Here is a 23,604-nt window from a genome sequence, read left to right as displayed (position 1 = left end):
CTGATACTACTTGATACACAAAATAAACGACCTTACTTAAAAACAAAACTTATCCAATAATGCAATAAACTCTAAGTGTTAGAATCAAACAGCATAGAATATAATTTTTAGTTTTTGAAATGATATAGGAAAAACAGTATTTTCCAAAATGTTTTTACATTATAAATGCATACGATTTTTAATCTAACAAAAATTGGTAAAAGTCTTACTAATCTCAAATATTTATTTTGAAAATAAAATATCTGCAGATTTGGCCAAGTGGATTATGTGAGATATATACCTTACCTACCTGACATTTTTTTTACTCACTTTCTGGGTGATAAGTTGAGATTTAAGTTGAAGGACAGGTCCCAGAGAGCAACATAGGCCCCGGAGTAGTTAGGTGGAATTAGAACTGTTCATCAATGACTAAACTACTTCTTGTTTCTCCAAAAATGCACCTCAGGGCTAAGGGCAACCCTGCTGTTGTACAGTACTCAGGTGAGATTGTGAACATGAAATTAAGTCACCTCTCAAACATCTGCCCTATGAAGAAGGCCCATTCATGTGAATAATCAAAAAAAGTAATTCAGTAATATTCAGGTGTGTTAAAGCAGATCTTCCATCTTAAATTCGATCTGCTTTGTATACAAATAAAATTGGTTCATATTTCCTGCATAAACTTAAGGGAATTAGAAAAACAGAACATTAGGAAATTCAAAATCATGCTATATAGGGAAATGAAGGTAGCCCAGGAGATTTAAATGGAACTAAGGCTACCCCACAAATATGGTGAGAGGTATTTAGCAATTTAGGGAATGAATCAAAAATAGAAGATATAATCCGTGACCTGCAGGAACTTAGCGAGATAGTCTGTGACCTAAGATATGCACAAAACAAACAGGTAAAAGCAATTTGCCAAACAATATACCCTCTTATAATAATTTATTTAAGAACTATTTATATAAAGAGTTAAAAGACAAGAAATACAACTAATGAAAACAAATAACCTTTACAGAATTATACTAAATGAAAATGTCACAATACAAACTATCACTATCTATCTCAATAAAAGAAATAAAAGAAAAACTAAGCCAGGAAAAACAGGCTTTTAGCTTTGTACCTAAATAGAGAAGCTCGGGCAATCCACATAAAGGACTTCTTTGACATTCTCCTGATAAAAGCAGTTAAAAACCTTACAGAGTTGTCTATAAGAACAAACAATTAAAAACAACCTAAAAGTTTAACATTGTAGGAACATCCAAAATCATGGTACATAAACAGAATGAATACAGTCATTTATAATAATTAACACAAATTCTTATTAGAACACAAATTCAGTTGATTACAACTAATAAAAAATACATTTGGTCAAGAACTAAAAAGTCAACTGTAAAATTTCAAACAGCTGTTGTTACTGTGGTCAATTATGAGTCACACTTTAATATCTTAATTTCTTTAACACTGTTGCCAATAAAGAAACTTTTTTAAAAAAAGAAACACCCTTAACAGGGGTTGTCTTACTGATTTCTTTGCCATAATTTGGCTGCATTCAATCTGTCCTCAGATAAGGACTATGATAAACCAATCCATAATAATGTCTTCAAACTTTCCTTCTTGCCGCTAAATAATGGTCCCATGCCTCCCCCACTCATATACAAACACCTTCTACCCCACCCATTCACCCCCCATAATTAGTAACATTCATATTTTACTGCACACTGGTCAAACTAAGGCTTCCGTTTATACCACTCTCTCTCTCTCAGAGCACTTTCTAATAATAATAGCCTCAAGGGTTCCCTCTTCAACAAGTAATGACCACGGATACAAGGACTAAGTGCAGTGACAAGTATATAAAAAGAGAGGGAAGTCTGGGTCTACATTTATCAGGTTTTGGGAACGGTATCTGTTGGGGTCTACATTAGGAAGGAAAGTTTTTTTTATAAAATTCAGGTGTAATGAATTTCTAAAAACAATTTATCATAATAATGTCATTTGGCTTCATAATACATATTTAAATAACCAAAACTCTCCCACATCTAGAAACAGAAGGGACACCATTTCTACAACCTAAAGCAAGGCTTAGTCATAGGCCTAAAGAGAGCAATCGTAACTTCTGCTTCCTAACACACACACATTACCTGTCCTAATCATGAACTCACTGTAGCCTAATCATCTTTTAAGGGTAAAAATCTACCTAAATTACATAAACTATAAGTATTACTTACTTCCGTTTTTTGGCTTTAACAGGTTCATCTTCATTCATTTCTTCCATTAATTCTTGTTCTTCTTTAACTATAAGAAAATTTAATTTAACTGTCAGAATAAAAATAAGCAAGCAACAATTTAAATATTTAGGTATGAATCCTTCTGCTAACCACTACTGGAACACTTGTGTCAGCAGTATTTTTTAAAAGCTGCAACTTATAGCTCACTCACTTGCACTCATAGAGAACTGCCACTTTTGGATGGACAGCATTGTCGGGGTTGGGTGCCCTGGCAAAAAAAATTTCAAAAATTATGAATAGTTTATATGCACATATTACACAATCTTTTCTTTAATAAAATTACTCCTTATAACTATATATCTATAACACTTCTTTATAAAACATTAAACAAATCATGATAATTCTACAACTCCTCTATTAATCTTCCCTTTACATTAAACTTGACTCATTCTGAAATTTTTATTAACATAAAATTTATCAAATAAATGAATATTGTATTCATTTATCAAATAAGTGAATATTTATCAAATAAATGAATAAAACCCTTATACCTTTTGCACCAGGTAGACCAAGTTCCAATAATTTGGAAATCACTAGCAAGCAGAAAATGTACCATGTGTATACATATAATCTATGAAGATTTCTCAATTATTATAAATGATATATTAGGATTTGTTTCAACTAAAGTATTAAATGAGTCATTTATCATGCTTCTACACTATATAAAGGGTTTTTAAAAAAACACAATCAATACCATGGCAAATTTTCAATAAAAATTATATACAAATATTTATATTTATTATATATCTTATATATTGAAAGGCTGTCTGAGGGTAAGGTGAATTAAAAGATTATCTCTTAATAAGGTGCAGGCGTCTCTCTAGTCCCAGGAAAAAGGTTTACCTCCCTAAATTTCATCAAGTTTAAAGTACTGCAGTTTTAGTTAGCCAAATTTTAATAAACAATATTTTAAAAATACTCTGCACAGCTTAATTATTTCAAAATATGTAACACTAATCACAAAAGGTGCTGAAAGGCTCACTGAGGAGCATTTTAGTACTATTAATAAGAATGAAGCAAGCATCAGCAGCACCAACATATCTTGGATTAACTGACAACCTTGAAAATAACAAGATGTTTTTAAAATACATACAATAAATATTTTACAAACCATAATTTTATCCAAATTCTCTATTTTTTAATTATATGAACTCAATCTAGAAGAGCAGTCTACATTCCATTTCTCAAATACTCCTTTCCTTATATTTCTTGAAAATAAGACTTCTAAACTGCCTCCTATTTTCCATAAAAATGTTAAAAGAATATTAAAATTAGAGGATAAATCCTAATTTAAGACTTACTTAGTTTCTTCACTTCTTCCATTCCTTTTTTATGAGGGGGCTCCTGAATAATTTTGTCAACATCTGCCCTTCCAATCAGATCATCGGGTCGGTCCCACATAGAAAGACGGGTGGTAGGATTATAAAAGAAGACCCTCTCATCACCAGTCCAAACCACACACCTAGGAATAGATTCAAACATTTTCTTATGTTATGCAACATATTTTATAGTTAGGTCTTTTAATGCCATCCAATCAAAAGGGGAGGTGGTGGTGGTGGGGAAGGACACGTTCATATTATCATTTCTTACAGAGAACCAAATATGATTTTTAGAACAGAAGAGGTGACTGGCTATGGGTTAAGTAAAACAGCAACTCAACATATTAACAGAAAACTAGGAAAAGCAAAACATTGATGATCAGAATTCAGAGTGCTCAGGAACATACATGTCTGGCACACTCAATGTTAACCTATCACAAAAGATGAACCTAACAGCAGATAATAATACTATTAAGCAGCTCTAAAGCTCAAGAACACACCACAGCATCTGACCTATTACATAATACTTACTATTTCTTACCAAACCAGACAGACTACAAACTCAAATGCAATTATTTATGAAGCTTTTAATAACTGACTGTATCAAGTATTTAAAAGCACCTATTGTGCTATGGCACTGTAGCCCAGCACAACCCACTGTTCCTATTAATTACAACTAGAAACTCAGCAACAATATAGAAAAAAACAAGTACATAAGAACTCTCTAAGGTTTAAAAAAAAAAAAACACACAGATATGGAGTCAAAATTTAGAGAAGCAAGGGTATAAATTTCTCCACCCTCAAACCTCTGCTGAGGCCTCTGGTTGCACAGTAATAGTAGCACAGGCAGCTAAAACTAAGAGAAATCAGGTCTTTATGACCAGATAATCAAAGTTAATCAACAGCTGCCAAGCTCAAGGTGACCTAGATGTTAAAATTAATCAGACAAAGGCTCTATTATTGAAATAATCAAACACTTTACAGCAGCAATTATAATTACACTTAATGAGATAAAGAAAAACAAAACAAAGATAAGCCAAAACTTGAAATGAAAGAAGACAGAGGTTCTCAGCAGAGAAACTGTTAAAAAAGAAAAAAAAAAAAAAAAAAAGAATGGTGTTTCAGGAACCTATGGGACTATATCAAAATGCCCAACAGACATGTCACTGGGATCCCAGAAGAGAATATTGGGGCAGAAAAAATTTAAAGACAAAATGGCCCAAAGATATCTCCAAATTTGGTAGAAGACATAAATACTAAGGAAGTTCAGTGAACCCCAAACAGAACAGACTTCAAGAAAATCATTTTTAGACACAACATAAACAGATGGAAATCGAAAATAAAGAAAAATCCTCGAGAGCAGCTAACAAAAAGTATGGCAGAAAACAAACAGGGAAACAAGTCCAGGGACTGTGGATTTCCTACCAGAAACCACAGAGGCAAAAATACATTAAAACAACATCATTAAAGTCCGGGAAAAAAAAGAAATCCAACCTAGAATCCCATACAGAGCAAAAACATCCTTCAGGAACAAAGGAAAAGAAGATAGTCTCAATGAAGGGAAACTAAGAGATTTCATTTCTATCAGAATTACCCTGTAAGAAAGTTTTTCGGGCTGAAAGGAAATGATACGTAAAAAACTATCAAACAAAAAAGCACCGGGACCTTTAGTAATGAAGGGAAAAAAACAGAAATGGAAAATATCAAAGATTTTTTTCCTCTTAAGTTCTTCAAAATATGTATGAAAAATCATGAACAATGCATGTTGGGGTTTTCAATGTATGTAACAGTAATACATATGACAACGGTAACATAAAGGTCAGTAGGTACAAGGTTAAAAAAGAACCTATATGAAAATAAGGCTCCCACATTTTATGTGAAGTGCTACAATAATAACTCTAAGTAGGCTATGATGGTTAAGTGGGTATATTATAATACAAGAAAACTAAAAATTAATGCAAAGAGATACCACCCGAAAGCCAAGAGATAAATTATTAAATGGAATGCTAGAAAATGTTCAAATAATTCAAACGAAGGGAGTAAAGGGCAAATGGAGGAACAAAAATAGAGAAGACAGAAAACAAATAACAGATTTAAATCCAACCAAAAGTTACACTCATGTTAACAGCCTAAACACTCCCATTTAAAAAGCAAGAATTGACAAAGTGAGTAAAAACACAAGACACTACTATAAGCTGTTTTAAGAGACAAACTAAACATAAAATTATAGAAAGTTTGAAAGTAAATGGTGGAAAAAGCACAAGACAAAGGGTATTATGAGAGAGAAATAGGGTCTTTTCATAATGATTAAAAAAAAAAGACAATCAAGAACATGTAACAACTATAAAACATATATAATAAGCCAGTTTACAGAGCTTAAAAGTAGATGAAATAGGCAATTCCACTATTACAAAAGATTAACAAAACTCTCTCAACAACTGCCAGACCAACCAAACCCTAAAACTAACAGTACCAAGAAAGACCACCTGGTGAACAATTTAAAAAAAGTCTTAATGAACTTGAAAGTATCAAAACCAAAGGAAGCGCATTCTCTGACCACAGGACAATTAAATCAGTACAAGTGAAATACACAGAAAAAACTCAAATTAAGGAACTGAAACAAAAGACTTCTAAATAATGAGTGAGTCAAAGACAAAAATCGAAAGTAAATTTTATAATAAAAATTGAATGGCAATGAAAATACAACACATCAAAATTTGTAGGCTGGTGCTAAAGCAGGGCTTAAAAGGAAACTATGTTAAGCTTTAAATGATAAGAAAAGAACACTAATAACTTAAGAGTAATTTCATAATTACTAGAAAAAGAAGCTAGAAAAAGTATAAAGTAAACCCAAAGTAATCAGAAAAAAGGAAATAAGAGTGGGCAAGAGTGGAGGGGCCCAACCACCCTAAAACTTGCGGTCTTAATGAAAGACCAGAAAACAGGCAAACTTTTGGCTTGACTGGTCCTGAATAGAGAACAAATCACCACTATGTGGAAAGAAAAAGAGGTATCACCACAGAGCATAGACATTTAAAGAATATTAAGAGAATAATAATAACAGAAACATTCAAAGGATACTAAGAAAATAATTAGAACAAATTCAACTTACACAAAATAAGCAAATTTCCTGAAAAATACAACTTAACCAAAGACAACAGAAGAAACAACAGCAAAAAAAAATGGTCCTATAGCTATTAAAGAAGTTTAAATTGTTACGAAAACTCTTCCCCCCAAAAAAACTCTGACCACGGATGATTTGTTAATTCTATAAAACCTTAATGAAAAAATATTATCTTACAAACTTTTTCAGTAAATAGAGGAATAGAAATCACCAGTCACCATCCAACTCATTTCCTGAAACCAGCAAAACCCTAATACCAAAATCCAACAAAAACATTACAAAAGAAACTTATGGATTCAGAGGCCACAAGCAGAGATGCAAAAATACTCAGTAAAATATTAGCAAATCAAATCCAACAATACATTAAAAAGATTAATCTACCATGATTAAGGTTTATTACAGAAATGCAAAGTTAAACAATCAAAATTCAGAGTAATTCTCCATATTAAAAGAATGTAAGAGAAAAACATTTCAAAAGATGCAGATTTATGATAAAAACATTATCAAATTTTTTAAAAACCATATAAGCTACTATTATATCTGATGTAAAAGACTGAATTTCTCCCCCTACATGGAGAATAAGGCAGGGACGTTCATTTTTTCTACTTAACATTGCACTGATACAACAGTCCTAGCAACAAGAATAATTACACTGGAATTTTTTTCTTGGTATTTCAGAGCATAGGTTTGACTTTATTTTACTTTTTTTTTTTTAAGAATAAAGAGGGATCAAAAATCAGAAATTTTCTAGGTTCAGTAAACTTTAGTTTCTGATTCTAAGAAAGTTTTTAATGTTTTGACAAAACAAAAATCTTTTAAGGTCATGGAGACTTGTAACTTTTCCAATTGGTTACTAAGACTGCATCACAAAGATTTAGCATGCCGTAAAGGCAGAGGAACCAGAGATCAAATTGCCAACATCTGCTGGATCAGAGAAAAAGCAAGAGAACTGCAGAAAAACATCTACTTCTGCTTCATTGGCTACGCTAAAGCCTCTGACTGTGAATCACAACAAACTGTGGGATAGGAATACCAGACCACCTTACCTGCCTCCTGAGAAACCTGTGTGCAGGTCAAGAAGCAACAGTTAGAACTGGACATGGAATAACGGACGGGTTCCAAACTGGGAAAGGAGAACGTCCAGGCTGAATACAGTCACCCTGCTTTTTTAATTTATATGCAGAGTACATCACGAGAAATATTGGACTAGATGAAGCACAAGCTGGAATTAAAGACTGCTGGGAGAAATAGTAATAACCTCAGATATGCAGATGACACCACCCTTATGGCAGAAAGCGATGAGGAACTAAAGAGCCTCTTGATCAAAGTGCAAGAGGAGAGTGAAAAAGTTGGCTTAAAACTCAACATTCAAAAAATGAAGATCATGGCATCCGGTCCCATTACTTCATGGCAAATAGATGGGGAAACAATGGAATCAGTGAGAGACTTTATTTTTGGGGGCCCCAAAATCCCTGTAGATGGTGACAGCAGCCATGAAATTAAGACACTTGTTCCTTGGAAGAAAAGCTATGACAAACATTGACAGCCTATTAAAAAGCAGAGACATTACTTTGCCAACAAAGGTCCATCTAGTCAAAGCTACGGTTTTTCCAGTAGTCATGTATGAACGTGAGAGCAGGACCATAAAGAAAGCTGAGCGCTGAAGAACTGCTGCTTTTGAACTATGGTGTTGGAGAAGATTCTTGAGAGTACCTTGGACTGCAAGGAGATCCAACCAATCTAAACCCAATCTAAAGGAAATCAACCCTGAATTTCACTGGAAGAACTGATGCTGAAGCTGAAGCTCCAATACTTTGGCCACCTAATAAGAGCCAACTCACTGGAAAAGACCCTGATGCTGGGAAAGACTGAAGGCAGGAGGAGAAGGGACGACAGAGGACGAGATGGTTGGATGGCATCACCGACTCAATGCACACGCATTTGAGCAAGACCCATAAGTGGTGAAGGACAGGAAAGCCTGGCTTGCTGCAGGCCATGGGGTCGCAAAGAGTCGGACATGACTGAGCAACTGAACAACGAAGTCTAAGTGAGGCTGCCTTTATTTGCCATTCACAGTTTGTTTGTAACCTGTGTTGGATTTTAACTTATGAAAAATTTATCTTTGAATTTACAGTATTTGAAATTTCATATTCACCTAGACTGGCATGGCGACTTTATTTTTATTTACACATTTATATCAATTAATGATTGATTAATTGATATAATTGATTAATCAATTAATGATTAATTGCTGATGCATTTCTTTAGTTTATTTCCATAGGTTTTTACTCAATATTATGAAAAAATTTAAATATACAGAATATTTAAAGAATGTCTCTAGAACAGTGAACATAATATACTGACCATCTAGATTTAGACTTAATATTTTATCATATATTCTTTATCATGCATCTATCCTTCCTCTATCTGCCAGTCTTATTTTTTCATCTATTAAATGATGCAGATTATCAGTACACTTCACCCTACTCACTTTATCATGCATATTATTAGCACAAGGTAGTTTTGTGACACAAGAATTCTTTGTCCATGTGTTGACTGCTTAGTTGTTTCTGACTCTCTGTGACCCCATGAATTGTAGCCTTCCAGGCTCCTCTGTCCATGGGGATTCTCCAGGCAAATAATACTGGAGTGGGGTGCCATGCCCTCCTCCAAGGGATGGAACCCAGGTCTCCTGCACTGAAGGTGGATTCTTTACCATCTGAGCCACCAGGGAAGCCCTGGTGACTCAAGAATTCTTTATCCATAGTCTATTAATTCTGAAATGTCCTGACAGCTTCTCACTCCACACTTACGACTCATACCACTGGAGCTGTATTAGCACACCTCGGTAGGAAAATAACCAGAAAAAATCTTAAACCGTCTTCAGTAATCATACCGTTGCTGACACTACTGGTCTTGTCTGTGGGAAAAGCAAATGAGCAAATATGCCAAAAGGCCAGGTTTTTCATACTCCACATTACTGGCATTTAGGCCAAATAATTAATTCTTACAGGGAGCTGCCCTGTATATGGTAGGGTGTTTAGGAGCAACCCAGGCCTATACCTACCACATGCCTTCCAGTTACGACAACCAAAAATGCCTGCACACTTTGCCCAATATCCACTTCAGGGAGGAGGGGGCTGAGGGGAGGAGGCCAAAATTACTTCTGGTTGAAAACCACTGATCTAGGCAAATCAGCAATGACCACTAAAATCACACACAAAAAAGGGACAACTAGATGCATCCTGAGGGAAAGGTCATCATCAGTTAGTTGGCCAAAAAGATCAAGCATAAATTTCATCGTATCTCTATAAGTGCCCGCTAAATTTACAGGAAATTCAGAATGGAGGATTCTATTTAAAAGTACCACTAGGATACAGTAATAAAACCCAGACTGTGGGATTCTATAGAACAAATAATAAAACCAAGGAGAAAAAAGGAAACCAAGTTGAAGGGGAATTTACACATTACAAGACTCAAGAAACAAGCCAACTCATTGCCATGAGTAGACCGAGTACAGATTAAATAGAATAGGGAAAGAAAGTCCTGATGTGGGGAGAGGAAGAAGAGAGAGAACCAAACAAAAAAAGGAAAGAAAAAACAGACTACTCAAAGTTAAGATAAAAAGATGTAATTTTACAAAGTTCTCTAAACATAATCATTTATGAGGATATATATAAAAGCGATTTTAAAACACTTCATAAATAAACACTTCATAAATAAAAAAGGAGATTCAGGATCTTACAGTGGTTCAAATCTATAATTATAATCAGTAAATATTAATAGGGAGTTCTGTGAGAAGAGCAAGATACTGCAGCAGTTGAGTTTTAGGTTTGAGAATCCAAAATAAAACAACCAAAAAACATTCAGTATTTGACACATACTTTTTTTAAAGTACTTTCTCTACCTATTGTGTAATAATGTAATAATCAAACATGGCAATAAATAAATAAATAAAACAACTTACTAATTAAGTAACCTACATACCACGGAGTACCAGGAATAGGGGTAGTAGCTACTGGCTTTGCCTTCTGGGCAGCTTTTTCTTCCTCAGTCATCTCTTCTTCTTTGGGCTCCTATGGGAAATTGTATTACTCCCATTAAATTCATATCACAAAATTATACTTGAATATCCCACAAGCACAAGACTGCAAATACCTTAAAGTAAAACTAACATAATGTCTGTTGCTACCATACAGAGGGGAGACTCTGAATCAGAATTTCTAAATCTTTGCCCCTTAGGCAGAGCTGAATTCCATGACAGTAGAACCCACTGGCGTCCCAGATGGCACAGTGATAAAGAATTTCCTGCCAATGCAGGAGATACAAGTTTAATCCCTGGGTCTGGAAGATCCCCAGGAGTAGGAAAATGGCAACCCACTCCAATATTCTTGCCTGGAAAATTCCATGGACAGAGGAGCCTGGTGGGCTACTGTCCATGGGGTTGCAAAGAGTTAGACATGACTGAGAAGGCACTCACATAGAAATATAGACCCCATCAGAAGATGTTTCTAACTTAGAGAGTCACTAACTATCTGTTTAGGAGTAGAAATAAAGAAAGGGGTATAGAATATTAGAGGAGATTTCTTCATTTAAGGTTGTTTCTTTTTCTGCTAAATTCCTTACTCAGCAGAATGTCCAAAAGCAGAGCTCTTTTAGTGTTGTTCAGAGATTATTCTATGCAAGAGAGGACAGGTAAAATACAATGAACAATCCCCAAATATGAAGTTGTACTTAAAATTATAACATGTAGCAATTTGTAAGTCAGGAGGAGACATCAGCTCTGGTCCAGGGGCCTTTCTTTCTAGAGGGGCTTTGGTTTCGTGTAAGAAATAATTTAATGAAATTTTCAAAGGGAAAATTGAATTACAAATTTCAAAGAACCCTAAAATTTCAGGGATCAGATTTACAGCAATTATCTAAAACAACGGTAAACAGATTTTCAGTTACCAGTACACTGTACCCAACAATCAACACTGGCTCTCATGTCAGTAGGAAATGGCCCTTTACCTCCTTTATCTCCTTTATTGGCTCTTCTTTAGGATCCTCTTCCTCCGTCTCCATTGGCAGAGGTTCTTCAGAAGGTTCTTTAATTGGCTCTTTAATCTTCTCCTCTAGTTTCTCTATTAAAAAATGGAGATAACATCACATAGTGGTTCTGATCTAACTTCTGATGAACACTGACACTAAGCAGTTAGGATATTCCATTTCTAGCTGTTAACCACAAAAATAAAATATTCTTCCTGTAATATCATTGACTTGAATCTAATGTCATGCTCAACTTCAAATACCTTGCTATACTAATTAGGAAACTGTCAGCAGAAAAGAACTACTGATTTCAGAAGGACATAAAGTCTTACATTCATATATCATTTTTGCTACAAATGAAAGGGATAACATACTAAAAAACAGAAACAGGGACTTGTGATTATAGAAAATAAGAGTCCTCTTCCTCCAAGGTTCCAACAGCCTAAAGTTTTTCTTCAGAACACACACAATACACACATTCCTTCCTGGTCACTACTATCAATTTCAGTAAGGGTGATAGTAATTCAACAGCTAATTAGGCAATTATGCAATTCCTGACAACAGTAAAAAATATATCTATTAGTGTGGACATATAATTTAATTTCTCTAAATGGTAAAATGACAGACAAACCTGTAAGCAGAACAACTGTGGCTTTTTAAATAAATACATTATCAATTCAGTGGAAATAAATAATCCAACACTATATAAATAGAAAATCCCTCAAATGTTTTAAAAAGGAATTAATTCAGAATTTCAAATACCATTCTATGTATACTATGTCCCACTAAGTCATTACAACTATACCTTTTTCTTTTAGCTCTTGGGGTTTTTCCCAGGTTGATTCTAATGTTCTATTATTATAATAATATGTCTTCCCATCTGCTGTTTTATATTCAGTCCACTCAGAAACTGCTGTTGCTCCAGCTAAGGTAGCAGGTGAAGCTGCAATAGCAACCTGGGGATGTATCATAGGTACGATAGGAGGGGCCATTCCTGGCAATACACCTAAAAGAAGAATAATAGAAAATATTAGATCCAAGTACCAAATTGTGATACAAAGTAAAACTTTAAAATATGAGCTGAATCTATTAAACATCAATAAATGAATGAGCCAACTGAAACAAAAAAAATCATATAAAATATTAATTACTTAAATCTGGCTTACTTCTAATGCCTAAATTCAATTAGATTCAGAAATTCAACCCAAGAAGTACCTTAAAGTCAGAAATTTGTGTCACACCTATAACGAAATCTTGATAAATCATAATAACATAAAACTATAAAAATGATAAATTCTTTAATTAATAGAAATATATTTTTATAAAGAATTTAAGTTCTAATGAAATCAAAGCAATAAGCACATTTACTAGGAATATTTCCTGAGGAAAAATTATTTTCTTATTCTAAGATACCTAAAAAGGATATGAATAAAACTCTATTTCAAAGTAAATGACTGAAAAAATAAATAAGTAAAAGTAAGTCCCTGACTTTGTTATCAAATCAATTTTAGCATACTAAGTGATTAAGTCACATAGTCCTGTAAACTCTGACAGTTTATTATTTTCCAAAAAGAGAGCAAAATTTCTTTTATGTTTAAAAGATAAGCCAAGATTTATATTTTTCACCAGACAGCTAAATAAGCTGGTGCTACATAATCAAAAATGTGAATTAAAATTGGAAAAAAAAAAAAAAAGAACTTCATATCCTATACTAGAATTTAAGTTTCACGTAGTTAACTTCAGTAACTTTAAAATGCAAATTTACACTATAAACACACAAATATTCACACACATAAACTCACTAGCATGCAAGCATAATCACATCACTTTACACATGGAAATGATTTTTTTATATTTAACTTAAAAACACACATCAAAAATAAAATTAAATGTTATGAATATGAGAATGAAGTTGTTTACACTTATTACAGAAATCAAGATATAAAGTGATCTGACCTTATTTGCTTTTGTGAACCAACAAAGCTAATACTACAGGCAACTGGGAAAATTAAGTGTTGGCCAAATATGACAACTGCATTTATACTGCTCATTAAAAAGAAAAATATAAAAAAAATCCACTCACTTGGGCAAAATAAATAAATAAAAGGATAAACAACAACATTCACTACCATGCCAACTTACAGACAAAACAAACTAAGATGGTTTTAAAAATTACCGGTCTTGGTGGTAGCGACTGTCTTTACATACGGGCAGCTGACTATTTGCATCATTGCTACACCTGTAAAATGGATAAGCAAGCATACGTTGGAAAGCTGCCATTGTATGTCGGCTACCACTGGGATTCAGGGAAATAATTTACCACTACAATTTAGAATGTTATTTCCAAATGAAAAAGACCAAGGATGGAGTAGACTTTCTTTCTGTTTGACATTTTATGGGAAGTGGTGCCAAATTCAATGATAACTAGTTCTAAGTTATAGCATCAATTACCTTTTTATCAAACCAGCTGGTAATTTTTGAAGGAGTCTCAAGAGTTTAAAGTCAACAAAGGAAGAGTCCCTTCATTACATATGCATAACAGGTTTCCATGTGGGACATTTTCCCACAGGATATCAAGTCCATGCTGCTTAAGAAACCAGTGAAAGGCAGACACAGCATGGCACTGACAAGATACCTTCTCTGTGCTGCTGCTAAGTGGGAACTACATGCAGAAGCAGAGGCATGGAGCACAACCATGCAAAAGGAGAACAGTAAGGTAGGACAAAGAGGGTGAGAGCAAGGAAGAAAACTAAGTAGGAGACAGACCCAAATATTCTACTGCAAATAATAAAAGGGCAAGGATGAAGAGGAGGGTAGCATTCAACTAAAGACAGAATATCCACGTGTAGTGCCTGCTCTGTGGAATGCCATGGGCTTGGGACACTGTGGAGACAGGCTAACGAATTAAGAAAAATACAGCCCCACTGATGACTACATGGGTTGATTAATTTAGAAACCTCAATTTGTTTAAGCTGGCTAAAGGAATGGAAATTACGTACATTAGAAGAAGAATGAAGCCTCATCACGATGCATTACAATAATGATAAAAAGGGAATGAAAGGAAAAGCTGGAAACGTAAGATTTTTTAGTTGAGGAAATTTGAAATTAGAGAGTGAATTTTTTAAAATTTTTTAAGGAAAAGGCAAAGGGTTTGGAAATTAAATTTAATTTTCTATTTGTTTTGGCTAAAAAAATACTAAACCTATTTTAGTACTGACAAAAATTAAAAAGAATAAACTATTTTCCCCACAAAGTACATGAAAAGAAATTCTTCATGATTCAGAGAAAAAAATTTAAGCTAAACTCCTGGGTTTATAAATAATGTGCCTATGTTCACTCACACACACACAAAAATACTGCCAATTTTTGCAAACTGCCTTAACTTCTTAATTACATTTTAAATAAAAACAAAGCTAAACCTTCTATTAACACTGAAACTAAAACAAATGCACTGGACCATAAAAGCATGCTGAGTAGCTATATGTACAGTTTTATTTTCCATGTTTAAAGAAAGCAATGGAAAAATTCATTTGGTTAAGGAAGTTACAACATGTATTAGGTTTAAATTAGTATAAATACTGCCATCTGCAGGACCACTGAGCCTAGTAAGCCAGCACTAGAAATTCAATTCTTAGAATATATGAACTTTATTCTCAAAGATTGTTCCTAAAGACATTCCCCAATACATAATTTCAACTATACAACTAAAACAGAAGAAAATCCTACCTACTGATATTTAGGCCTAACTGCCATTGTCTAATATCAACTGAGCCAACAGAGAACTCTTGTATTTGACTATCAATATTATAGGTCACGATAAAAGAACATGTCTGTTTCTTCTCATGTTAAAAAGACCAAATTGAGGTTTTCTGAGGGTGACTATATGCACACCATGAAGACTCACAAAACAACCAAAGGGCTAAATTTTTAGTCTTCTTTTTAAAAGGAGCATTGGTTCAATTTTCCTACAACTCCATCCATCCTCAAATTATGTTCTACCAGGAAATTAGAAAATTCCATTTAGTATTCTGGATAATCCTGATGTCACTGACTATAAGCTTCTTAAAATTGCAAATAAGATTTTACAGTAGAAATCCTATAATCCTAATCCAATTCACTATCCCAAAGCCCACCTCTGAAGGTTTTATTTTACACCTAACTCTTCCACTCCTTTCCTTCACTTTGTTTGAGCATCCCCTCTTTAATCATCCTCAGAGCCATACACTGCTGTTTCAAACAGCATTTAAGGCTCCAAGATAAATTACATCCAAATCCCCCATTTACCTTACTACAAATATTCAACAAATATTACTTCAAAAATATTAATATTACTTTCTATAAAAAATTAGTTCCCTCTCCAAAGAATCTTTGGTATCATGCACAAAGTTTTGTAGATTATCTAATTCAGGTTGTCTTCCAACTGACCTACAAAATGTCATTAATGGCTGCCATTTATTAAATGTTTTTTGCTGCCAAACTTCATAGGTGCTACCTCATCTGGTAACTCAAATGTTTACCAACTGTTCTAAAATTCAATGGTGGGTGAGGGCCAGAGAAGACCAAGATATTCAAAGACAGCTGTAACTGAAGGGATTTTATTGTGACAAAATTCCACTTCCTATAAAAATAATTTTGGCTACTCTTTGCTATTAGCAAAGAGTAGCTACTCTTTGCTACTCACTGGTACTATTAAGAACCTCCACAGCAAAACTAAACTCTTTTAGCTAACAGCCTTTCCAATGTTTCATATGTTATTATGCTACCTCTCAATCTTCTCTCTACAGAATTAACAACCCCAGATCCTTAAGATGACTCAGAATTCAGGATCTGGTCTTAACACTGTCCTGGCCCTAAAGCAGACCAAGATTGCAAGAGGTTATGTCATGCTTTTATCCATTTATCACTTCATTTTCTACAAAGAGTACTCCAAAGAGGAAAGTATCTAGCTGTTTATCTTTAATTTCGAAAAAGGGTAATACCTAGTATTTGAGAAAATTTTTTTATTTTCTTCTTACTTTCAAATGATTTCAGTTTCTTAAATATCATATACTATGCATTATCTAACACTACAAGAACATGAAAAAGATTTTCTAAAAAACCCACTAATTCTTAAATTTTTGGCTTCTTGCTCAGGTATAATAGCTGAAAGTGTTCTTTTCAAATACAAGGAAATAGACAATTAGAGCAACAGTGATGATTCATGTGTACAACTCATAACAGCTGTATCACAACCCTATTTTACATAAAAAATAATGCAATAAAGTAGCAGTCAGGTGGAAAGAACCTGAAATTAGGAGACAGGAGGCCTAGGTTCTATTCATCTTTGCTACAAACTAGCCTTGTAAACTTGACCTCTTTAGTTAAAGTGTCAGTCGCTCAGTCATGTCCAACTATGGACTATAGCCCACCAGGCTCCTCTGTCCATGGGATTTCCCAGGCAAGAATCTTGAAATGGGTTGCCATTTCCTCCTCCAGGGGACCTTCCCAACCCAGAGATCCAAACTGGGTTTCCTGAACTGCAGGCAGATTCTTTACTGTCTGAGCCACCAGGGAAGCCCTGACCTCTTTAAGGGATCAATATTTTCAACTATAAATCTAGGAGAACAGACGATGGATTAAGGAGCAAATGTGTCTGACAACAGCAAACACTCTCATATTTAGGATGCTGAACACTATCATTGTTTAATTCCTATGGGGAAAAACTTTACTCCAAATCTTTTAATTCCTTTTCTAGTTGAAATGATTTCCCCTAAGAAAATAAAACACATGAATTCACTGCAATTATGTAAACATTTAAGTGGTATATGTTATACTTCACAATTGTTACAGGGGAAGCACGTGTTTTGTTTCACATGAATTTTTTAAATTACATGACTCACAGTTTTTTCTCAGTATAACATCATTATTATGAGCATAGTATTTGGATCTGAAGTGCCCAGACTCAAACCCCAACACCTTATCAGCAGCTATGTGACCATGGGCAAGTAACCTTAACCTGTCTGTGTATCTACCTCCTAAGATGGTGGTGAAAATTACATGACTTATTACACGTAAAGTGCTTGGACCAATGGATGATATATAAATCACTTGTGGTAACTCTTATCACGTGATTTCTTAACTTCATACAGTCAATCCCTTAAAATATGGCATTTAGAACACATTTACACAAAAAGATGATCACTTTTAATTCATTGAGGCCATTATCCAAAACGAGTGTAGCTTTAAATGTGGCTCTAATTTTAAGACATGTAAACAACAATAACAAAAAAGGACATTTACCAAAACTGAAGAGAAAATATTGCAGTTAGCCATGAATCTTTCAAAAATGTTTCAAACAAGTGAGATTCAAGGCAAATTTCAAATGTAACAGACACATGAGAACAAACTAACTGACAATATGAAAACATAACTGGAGAAACTGTTATCATCTGTTGGTTACCTGGAAGTGGAATTGGCATGCCAGGAAGGGGAACACGAAACGGAGGTACCATGACTGGTGGAAAAGCAGGGATTGCTGCTGCTGGCTGAGGCACTGAATGCGGAACAGCAGGAGGTAACGTCTGGGGGTGCGGCTGAGGAACGGTTTGCACAGGTGTGGCTGTAGGAGCAGGAGTTGAAACACTAACTGTAGGCGTGGCAACTGAAACAGCAGAACTTGGGGTCTGATCTTGTGTTGTGGGTGCTGATAAGAAATAAAACAAAAATATGTATCACTCGTTCATAAACGATTTTACTATACTCATTCATCATTCACTCATTCAGTATTTAAGGGCCCATTCCATGCACTGAAAGGTATTTATAACAAGGTCTCTGTCTTCAAGAAGCTTGAAAATAGTTAAATGAAACACAAATAATAACTAAAATACAAAGTGAGATGGGATAAATGTACAGGAGTGTGAATCAAGACCCAAAGACCACTTCTATTGTGAGACGGTACAGAAAATTTCATACTGTGATGATAGGCCTTGAAAGATTATGATTTTAACAAGGAAAATGACAAAGTGAAAAGAGAAAATAAGCAAGTGGTGAGAAAACTGAGTAAAAGCAAAGAGTAGGGGACAAAAAGGACTTGTTTAGAAAACAGAAGGCAAGCAGTTAACTAGTCAAACACTAGGCATATCAACAGAACCAGTAAATTACAGCTGGAAAGGTAGGCAAGAAGCATAAATTGGGAGGCCTTGAACACACAACTTATGCGTTTGCACTCGACTGGGGAGGGAAAGGGAAGAACTCATGTAAATGCAGAGACATAATCTAAAAGAATGAACACCAAACTGTATCTGTATATACCCTTTTATTTTTACTACACATGCTTCAGAGTTTGATTTTTCTTTTTTAATAAGAATGCATTCACGTGTTATTTATGTGACTTCATGAATGTAAAAGGGATGAGTGGAGGCAGAATGAAGGTTTCTGAATGAAAGAGTAATAATCACTGTTCATTTGATGAATTAACCTGGCAGATGCATAGGAAGAAAAGGAAAAACAGAGATGTGAAAATCAATTTCAACACATCTGAAGTTGTCCAAGAAAGGAAGAACAGAGGGAAAAAGATATGCAATAACTAATGACTGACTGGATATGAACAAATGGAGTAAAAAAAAAAGGGTTTCTTTGTAATTATTTCAAAATAAAAAGGTTAAAAAAAGAGGAAAAAAAAAACCACTCAGGTTTCCAATGTGAGACCAGGAGAATGTGAAATTCAGGATAATCTGGTTCTGCTAATACATTCTTTTTTAGATATGAAAAATAAAAACATTTCACCCCTGGTAATCGCACATAAAATCAAATTGTGACTCTCGAAATATACAAAATTCGTATTTCTCTCCTTTAAAGTTTCAGTTCTCAAATATAATATTGCACAGAACTAAACCATCTAGTTCCAAAACAAAATTTGTTTTTATAATTCATTGGTAACAAATACGTCATCTTTATCTTGACAGAAGGAAAAATGTCAAACTTTACCTATACTGGACTAAGAATGAATTCATCAAATTTATAAATAAAACAGTGCTTTCCCAACCTTTATGCCAATTTTATTCTAAGGGAAAGCACACTGTCTAATGCAAACCACCCAATAATTCAACTGAAAAATGTGTCACTATCTTTCCTTCAGCTCCTAACAATGAAAAACTCACTTAGGCTGGGAAGATGTGTGCAATTTCATACTTGTTAATGAGGGACTCACCTTGGCTAAATAGACAGCAGGGCCAAACAAGTATCTTCAGGGGCCCAGGAATGAATTGGTGGTCTAGCATAGACCTAGCCTTAGGGTACAGTATCATATTAATATAATTTTATAACAGTGTGAAAAATACAAATTACATGCAACATTTGCCCAGTCCCATACATATACCATTTATCATTTGTAATCTACTGCAATGGCTGAAAATATATCTAGTTATTTCCCAACTTCCCTGAGAAGTAGGATTTCATCAGCATTTTTCACAAATTTGCACAAGATAAAACGAGTTTAGGCTCAACTGGGGTTAAAATATAAACTCCTTAATTTTCAGTTCCATTTACCCAGATTTACACTGCAGTTAATAGAATTACATTTTTTCAAAGTATTATGGTAATAGTACTTAGTAATATTTGTTAAAATTATGATATAAAGTACTGGAATCAGGAAAATGAGTTAGAAAGGGATCAAATTTCAAGGGGAAAGGTACACCAATGGAGATGGCAGAAACTATTCACTCATCCTCTTGCTGAAACAGGATTTTCTGAATTTGATTAGGGGCCGGGAGTCATGACAGAAAAGGGACAAAGGAAATAAAAGAATTAAAATTAAATGAGGAGCTGGGAGAATGGTAGCTAGGACTTTATAATAAGTAAATTTCTATTAGCTTCATTTGCTAAAATGACTAGTGTAACACTAGAACTCAAAATATACTACTAATCCAGCCTCGGACCTTAACTAAAGACAAGTGACTGCCTCTAAGAGATGGAAAAAGAATTCTAAGAATTATAGTAAGAATTATACTAAGAATTATAGTATGGTAACACTTCATGACTGAATCAAGCGAAATAAAAATAGATGTCAGGAATACTGAAAGACAACATCAAAACTGATGTTTAAAGGCAGTAAAAAGAACAAGATTTCACTGTTTTGTTCTTAGAATAAAGACCTTCCTTTCTATCACTGAAGAGTATGCAAAAAAAAAAAAAACAGGAATTCTGAATAGAATGGTTAATAACCACAAGACACCTATGGGCCTACTGATAGACCATTCCAATACAGAAATGGAATATATAGAGAACAGTTCAAAGTTTTTGGCTATCCACTTTCCTTAACAAATACTACGGATTCTCTTTCCGAAGAAGACAGGGAAAACAACAGAATCAACACAGAGCCTCCCCCACAGAACCACAATGCTTTTAACGATCTCCGTCTCCCATTTCGACCAAAAGTACCCCATAAAAACTGGCAGCTTTTTGCCTTGCCGCACAGGTTTAAGAAACATTTGCCTATAAAAAGGCAAAGATCCTCAACCAACTAGCTGGTATCACTGCTAAACTTCTAAATTTTCAGAAGTCAACATAGCTACAGAAGAAATCAGACTAATAAAGCATTATTTACATCTTTCTATTAAGTATATTTTCTCCCAAGCTATCTGAAAAGTATCAGATAGGGCCTTTAAAAAAACTGTCTCCCTTACACAGGTACCTTACTACTTCAGTTACTACTTGTGTAAATAAAATCAAATTTGAATTTTTAAAATGACTAGATTTCTCTTATTTCTTATAAAGTAATATACACTAATAATTCCCTAGTCCCCAAAGCTACTGGGGGAGGGAGAAGAGTTTCTTTTTTCCCCCTTATTCTCACCTATTATCCAGGTAGGAAAAGACTCTTAGGATTGTAATTCCCTTATAAGGATAACTATGTATCTTCATATCATATTAAATAATCAAATCAATAAAATTATTTAAATATTTGGGTGCTCAATCTGAACCTGCAGAATAAGTACAGTATTTATATATTTTAAAAAAATAAACCCAGAAATAGTATCATAAATATTAATGACAGTCTTTTAAGCAAATTAACATTCTTCTCTCCTCACCCCTGAAGTCTATTCATCACTGCTAATCTTTAGAGAAAAGACGTACCTTTGGGCTTCTGTGATTTCATACCTGAAAGTTCTCTTACCTTTTGGACTGCTTCTAACTCAAGTCCTCATTACATCTGCCTGCACATCATTCCGAGACCTAGCTACCTTTAAACAAGATTACTGCAAGTTTTCCTAAGTTTCCCCAATTTCAACATTAACCAGAAAATGAGCACAAGAAAAAAATCTTACAGAATACTAAATTTATACAAACCACCTAGCGCCTGCCTGCCTCACTTATCTGCCTGGTTCTTAAAACTCTCCATAACCTGGTCTCTTATTCAATATATTACCTAATAAAAAGCCTCCCACCTAACAATCTTACAAACTATATTTACCGTCATTTCCTGACCTATGTTTCCCCCATCTGAAACACCTCTCTGAAATTTTGAACCTATTCAAATCCTATTACACACCCTTTATGATCCATCTCAATACCCATGTAGTCCACTCACTTGTCTCTCCGTTTTCTTGAATTCTTATATCTTCTAGCTTCGCTGTATAACTCTGCACACTATTTTCTAATTGTTTCACATGCATTTTTCTTGCCTCCTCAATTAGAAAAACTGGAAACTCTGCAAGATAGGGGCCAAGACTCACACTTATTTTGCAAATCCACAGCACCCAACATTACTGTTGGCCAAGTTGAACAGCTAACTCTGCACTTTTCCAGTTTAGCTTCATGAATTTCAATTGAACAAATAATTTTTTCTACTAATATAAATTTCTGTTCTTTTTAGCCAAAAGTCTTAATGTCAAAAATGTATTTTAAATAATATCAAGGATAATACTTAAACTAGGACCATATGGGAATGCATTCCTACTTGTCCATTTCTCTAGTCCCTAAATGAAAACACATGCTGACCAATACTCACTTGATACTGTCTGCGAAACTGAAGAGGCAGTTGTGGTGGTGGAAGTGGTAGAGGATGGGGTTGACGATGATGCTGAAGTAGATACTGCAGGCGCTGGGCTACTGGTCGTAGGGGTGGAAGCACCAACTGCCTGTGCTTGCACTTGCACTTGCGCCTGCACCTGGGCCTGGGCCTGCGCCTGCGCCTGGGCCTGCGCCTGTGCTTGAGCTTGTGCTTGGGCCTGGGCCTGGGCCTGAACCTGCGCCTGGGCTGCAAGCATAGGTGTCAGTTCTGACTGCTGAATAACCTTAACTCCATCTGGCTTGGTCCATGCAGATTCACGTGTCCGAGCATTATAATAATAAACCTGCAGAAGAAGGAAAATCATCAGTTTCAAAGAACCTGTCAACTATCATTTATAAATAATACAATGATATTTTGTCTTAAATAGTATTTTTTTAAAAACCTAGAAAAGAGAAAGTACATCAGAATCAGCTGTTCATATGAGATTATTGGTAATTTTTCACTTTTTCCTTTTCCCTCAATTTTCTATAAAGAGCATACTGTATTTTTAACACATCAAAAAAGGAGAACCAAGGCTATGTTTTGTGCATAGTTAACACAGCAGATCTAAGACCGCTATCCTTAGAAAGCCATTGTCCACCATTCCCTAACTGATAGGAATGGCTCAACTACTTACGCAAACAATGCAGTTTATGCTCTATACCTGCCTTCCTTCTAAAGTCTGGAATTTGGTAAGTGTAAGGCAGATGGTACCAGATATGGGACCAGTCCCCAATGAAAACTTTGATTCCTCAGCTCAGGATAGCGTCCCTGGCAGACAACACTTTACCAGTGTTTTCACAATTCCATGGCACAGGAATTAAACACACTCTTATG

The 23,604-nt window shown here is 34.6% G+C and overlaps 1 protein-coding gene across 29 annotated transcripts in view; it reads right to left on the bottom strand.

Annotated features, from left to right (window-relative positions):
• Positions 1-23,604, bottom strand: part of TCERG1 (transcription elongation regulator 1) — a 51,811-nt gene that overhangs the window by 19,145 nt on the left and 9,062 nt on the right. For 3 of the 29 annotated variants that reach the window (XR_015168556.1, XR_015168563.1, XM_086413676.1), the window contains exons 4-14: positions 22,726-23,071; positions 22,306-22,425; positions 18,178-18,420; positions 13,915-13,977; positions 12,544-12,744; positions 11,721-11,833; positions 10,698-10,786; positions 3,569-3,729; positions 2,419-2,475; positions 2,208-2,274; positions 1,103-1,153 (exon numbers count right to left, since the gene is read on the bottom strand). Coding sequence is in view for 21 of the 29 variants with exons in the window: in XM_086413676.1 (XP_086269802.1) it covers positions 1,103-1,153; positions 2,208-2,274; positions 2,419-2,475; positions 3,569-3,729; positions 10,698-10,786; positions 11,721-11,833; positions 12,544-12,744; positions 13,915-13,977; positions 18,178-18,420; positions 22,306-22,425; positions 22,726-23,071 (1,511 nt within the window). In the remaining 8 variants the exon portion in view is untranslated. Of the gene's footprint in view, positions 1-1,102; positions 1,154-2,207; positions 2,275-2,418; positions 2,476-3,568; positions 3,730-10,697; positions 10,787-11,720; positions 11,834-12,543; positions 12,745-13,914; positions 13,978-18,177; positions 18,421-19,926; positions 20,006-22,305; positions 22,429-22,725; positions 23,072-23,604 lie in introns of those variants that run through there. The other 26 variants (XR_015168557.1, XM_086413677.1, XR_015168558.1 and 23 more) reach the window with 21 other exon arrangements.

Source organism: Bos grunniens, chromosome 7, assembly GCF_055505025.1.
Source record: "Bos grunniens cultivar Pamir isolate PY7600 chromosome 7, Bosgru_T2T1.0, whole genome shotgun sequence".
NCBI lineage: Eukaryota > Metazoa > Chordata > Mammalia > Artiodactyla > Bovidae > Bos > Bos grunniens.
This window is presented reverse-complemented; position numbering and strand designations above follow the sequence as displayed.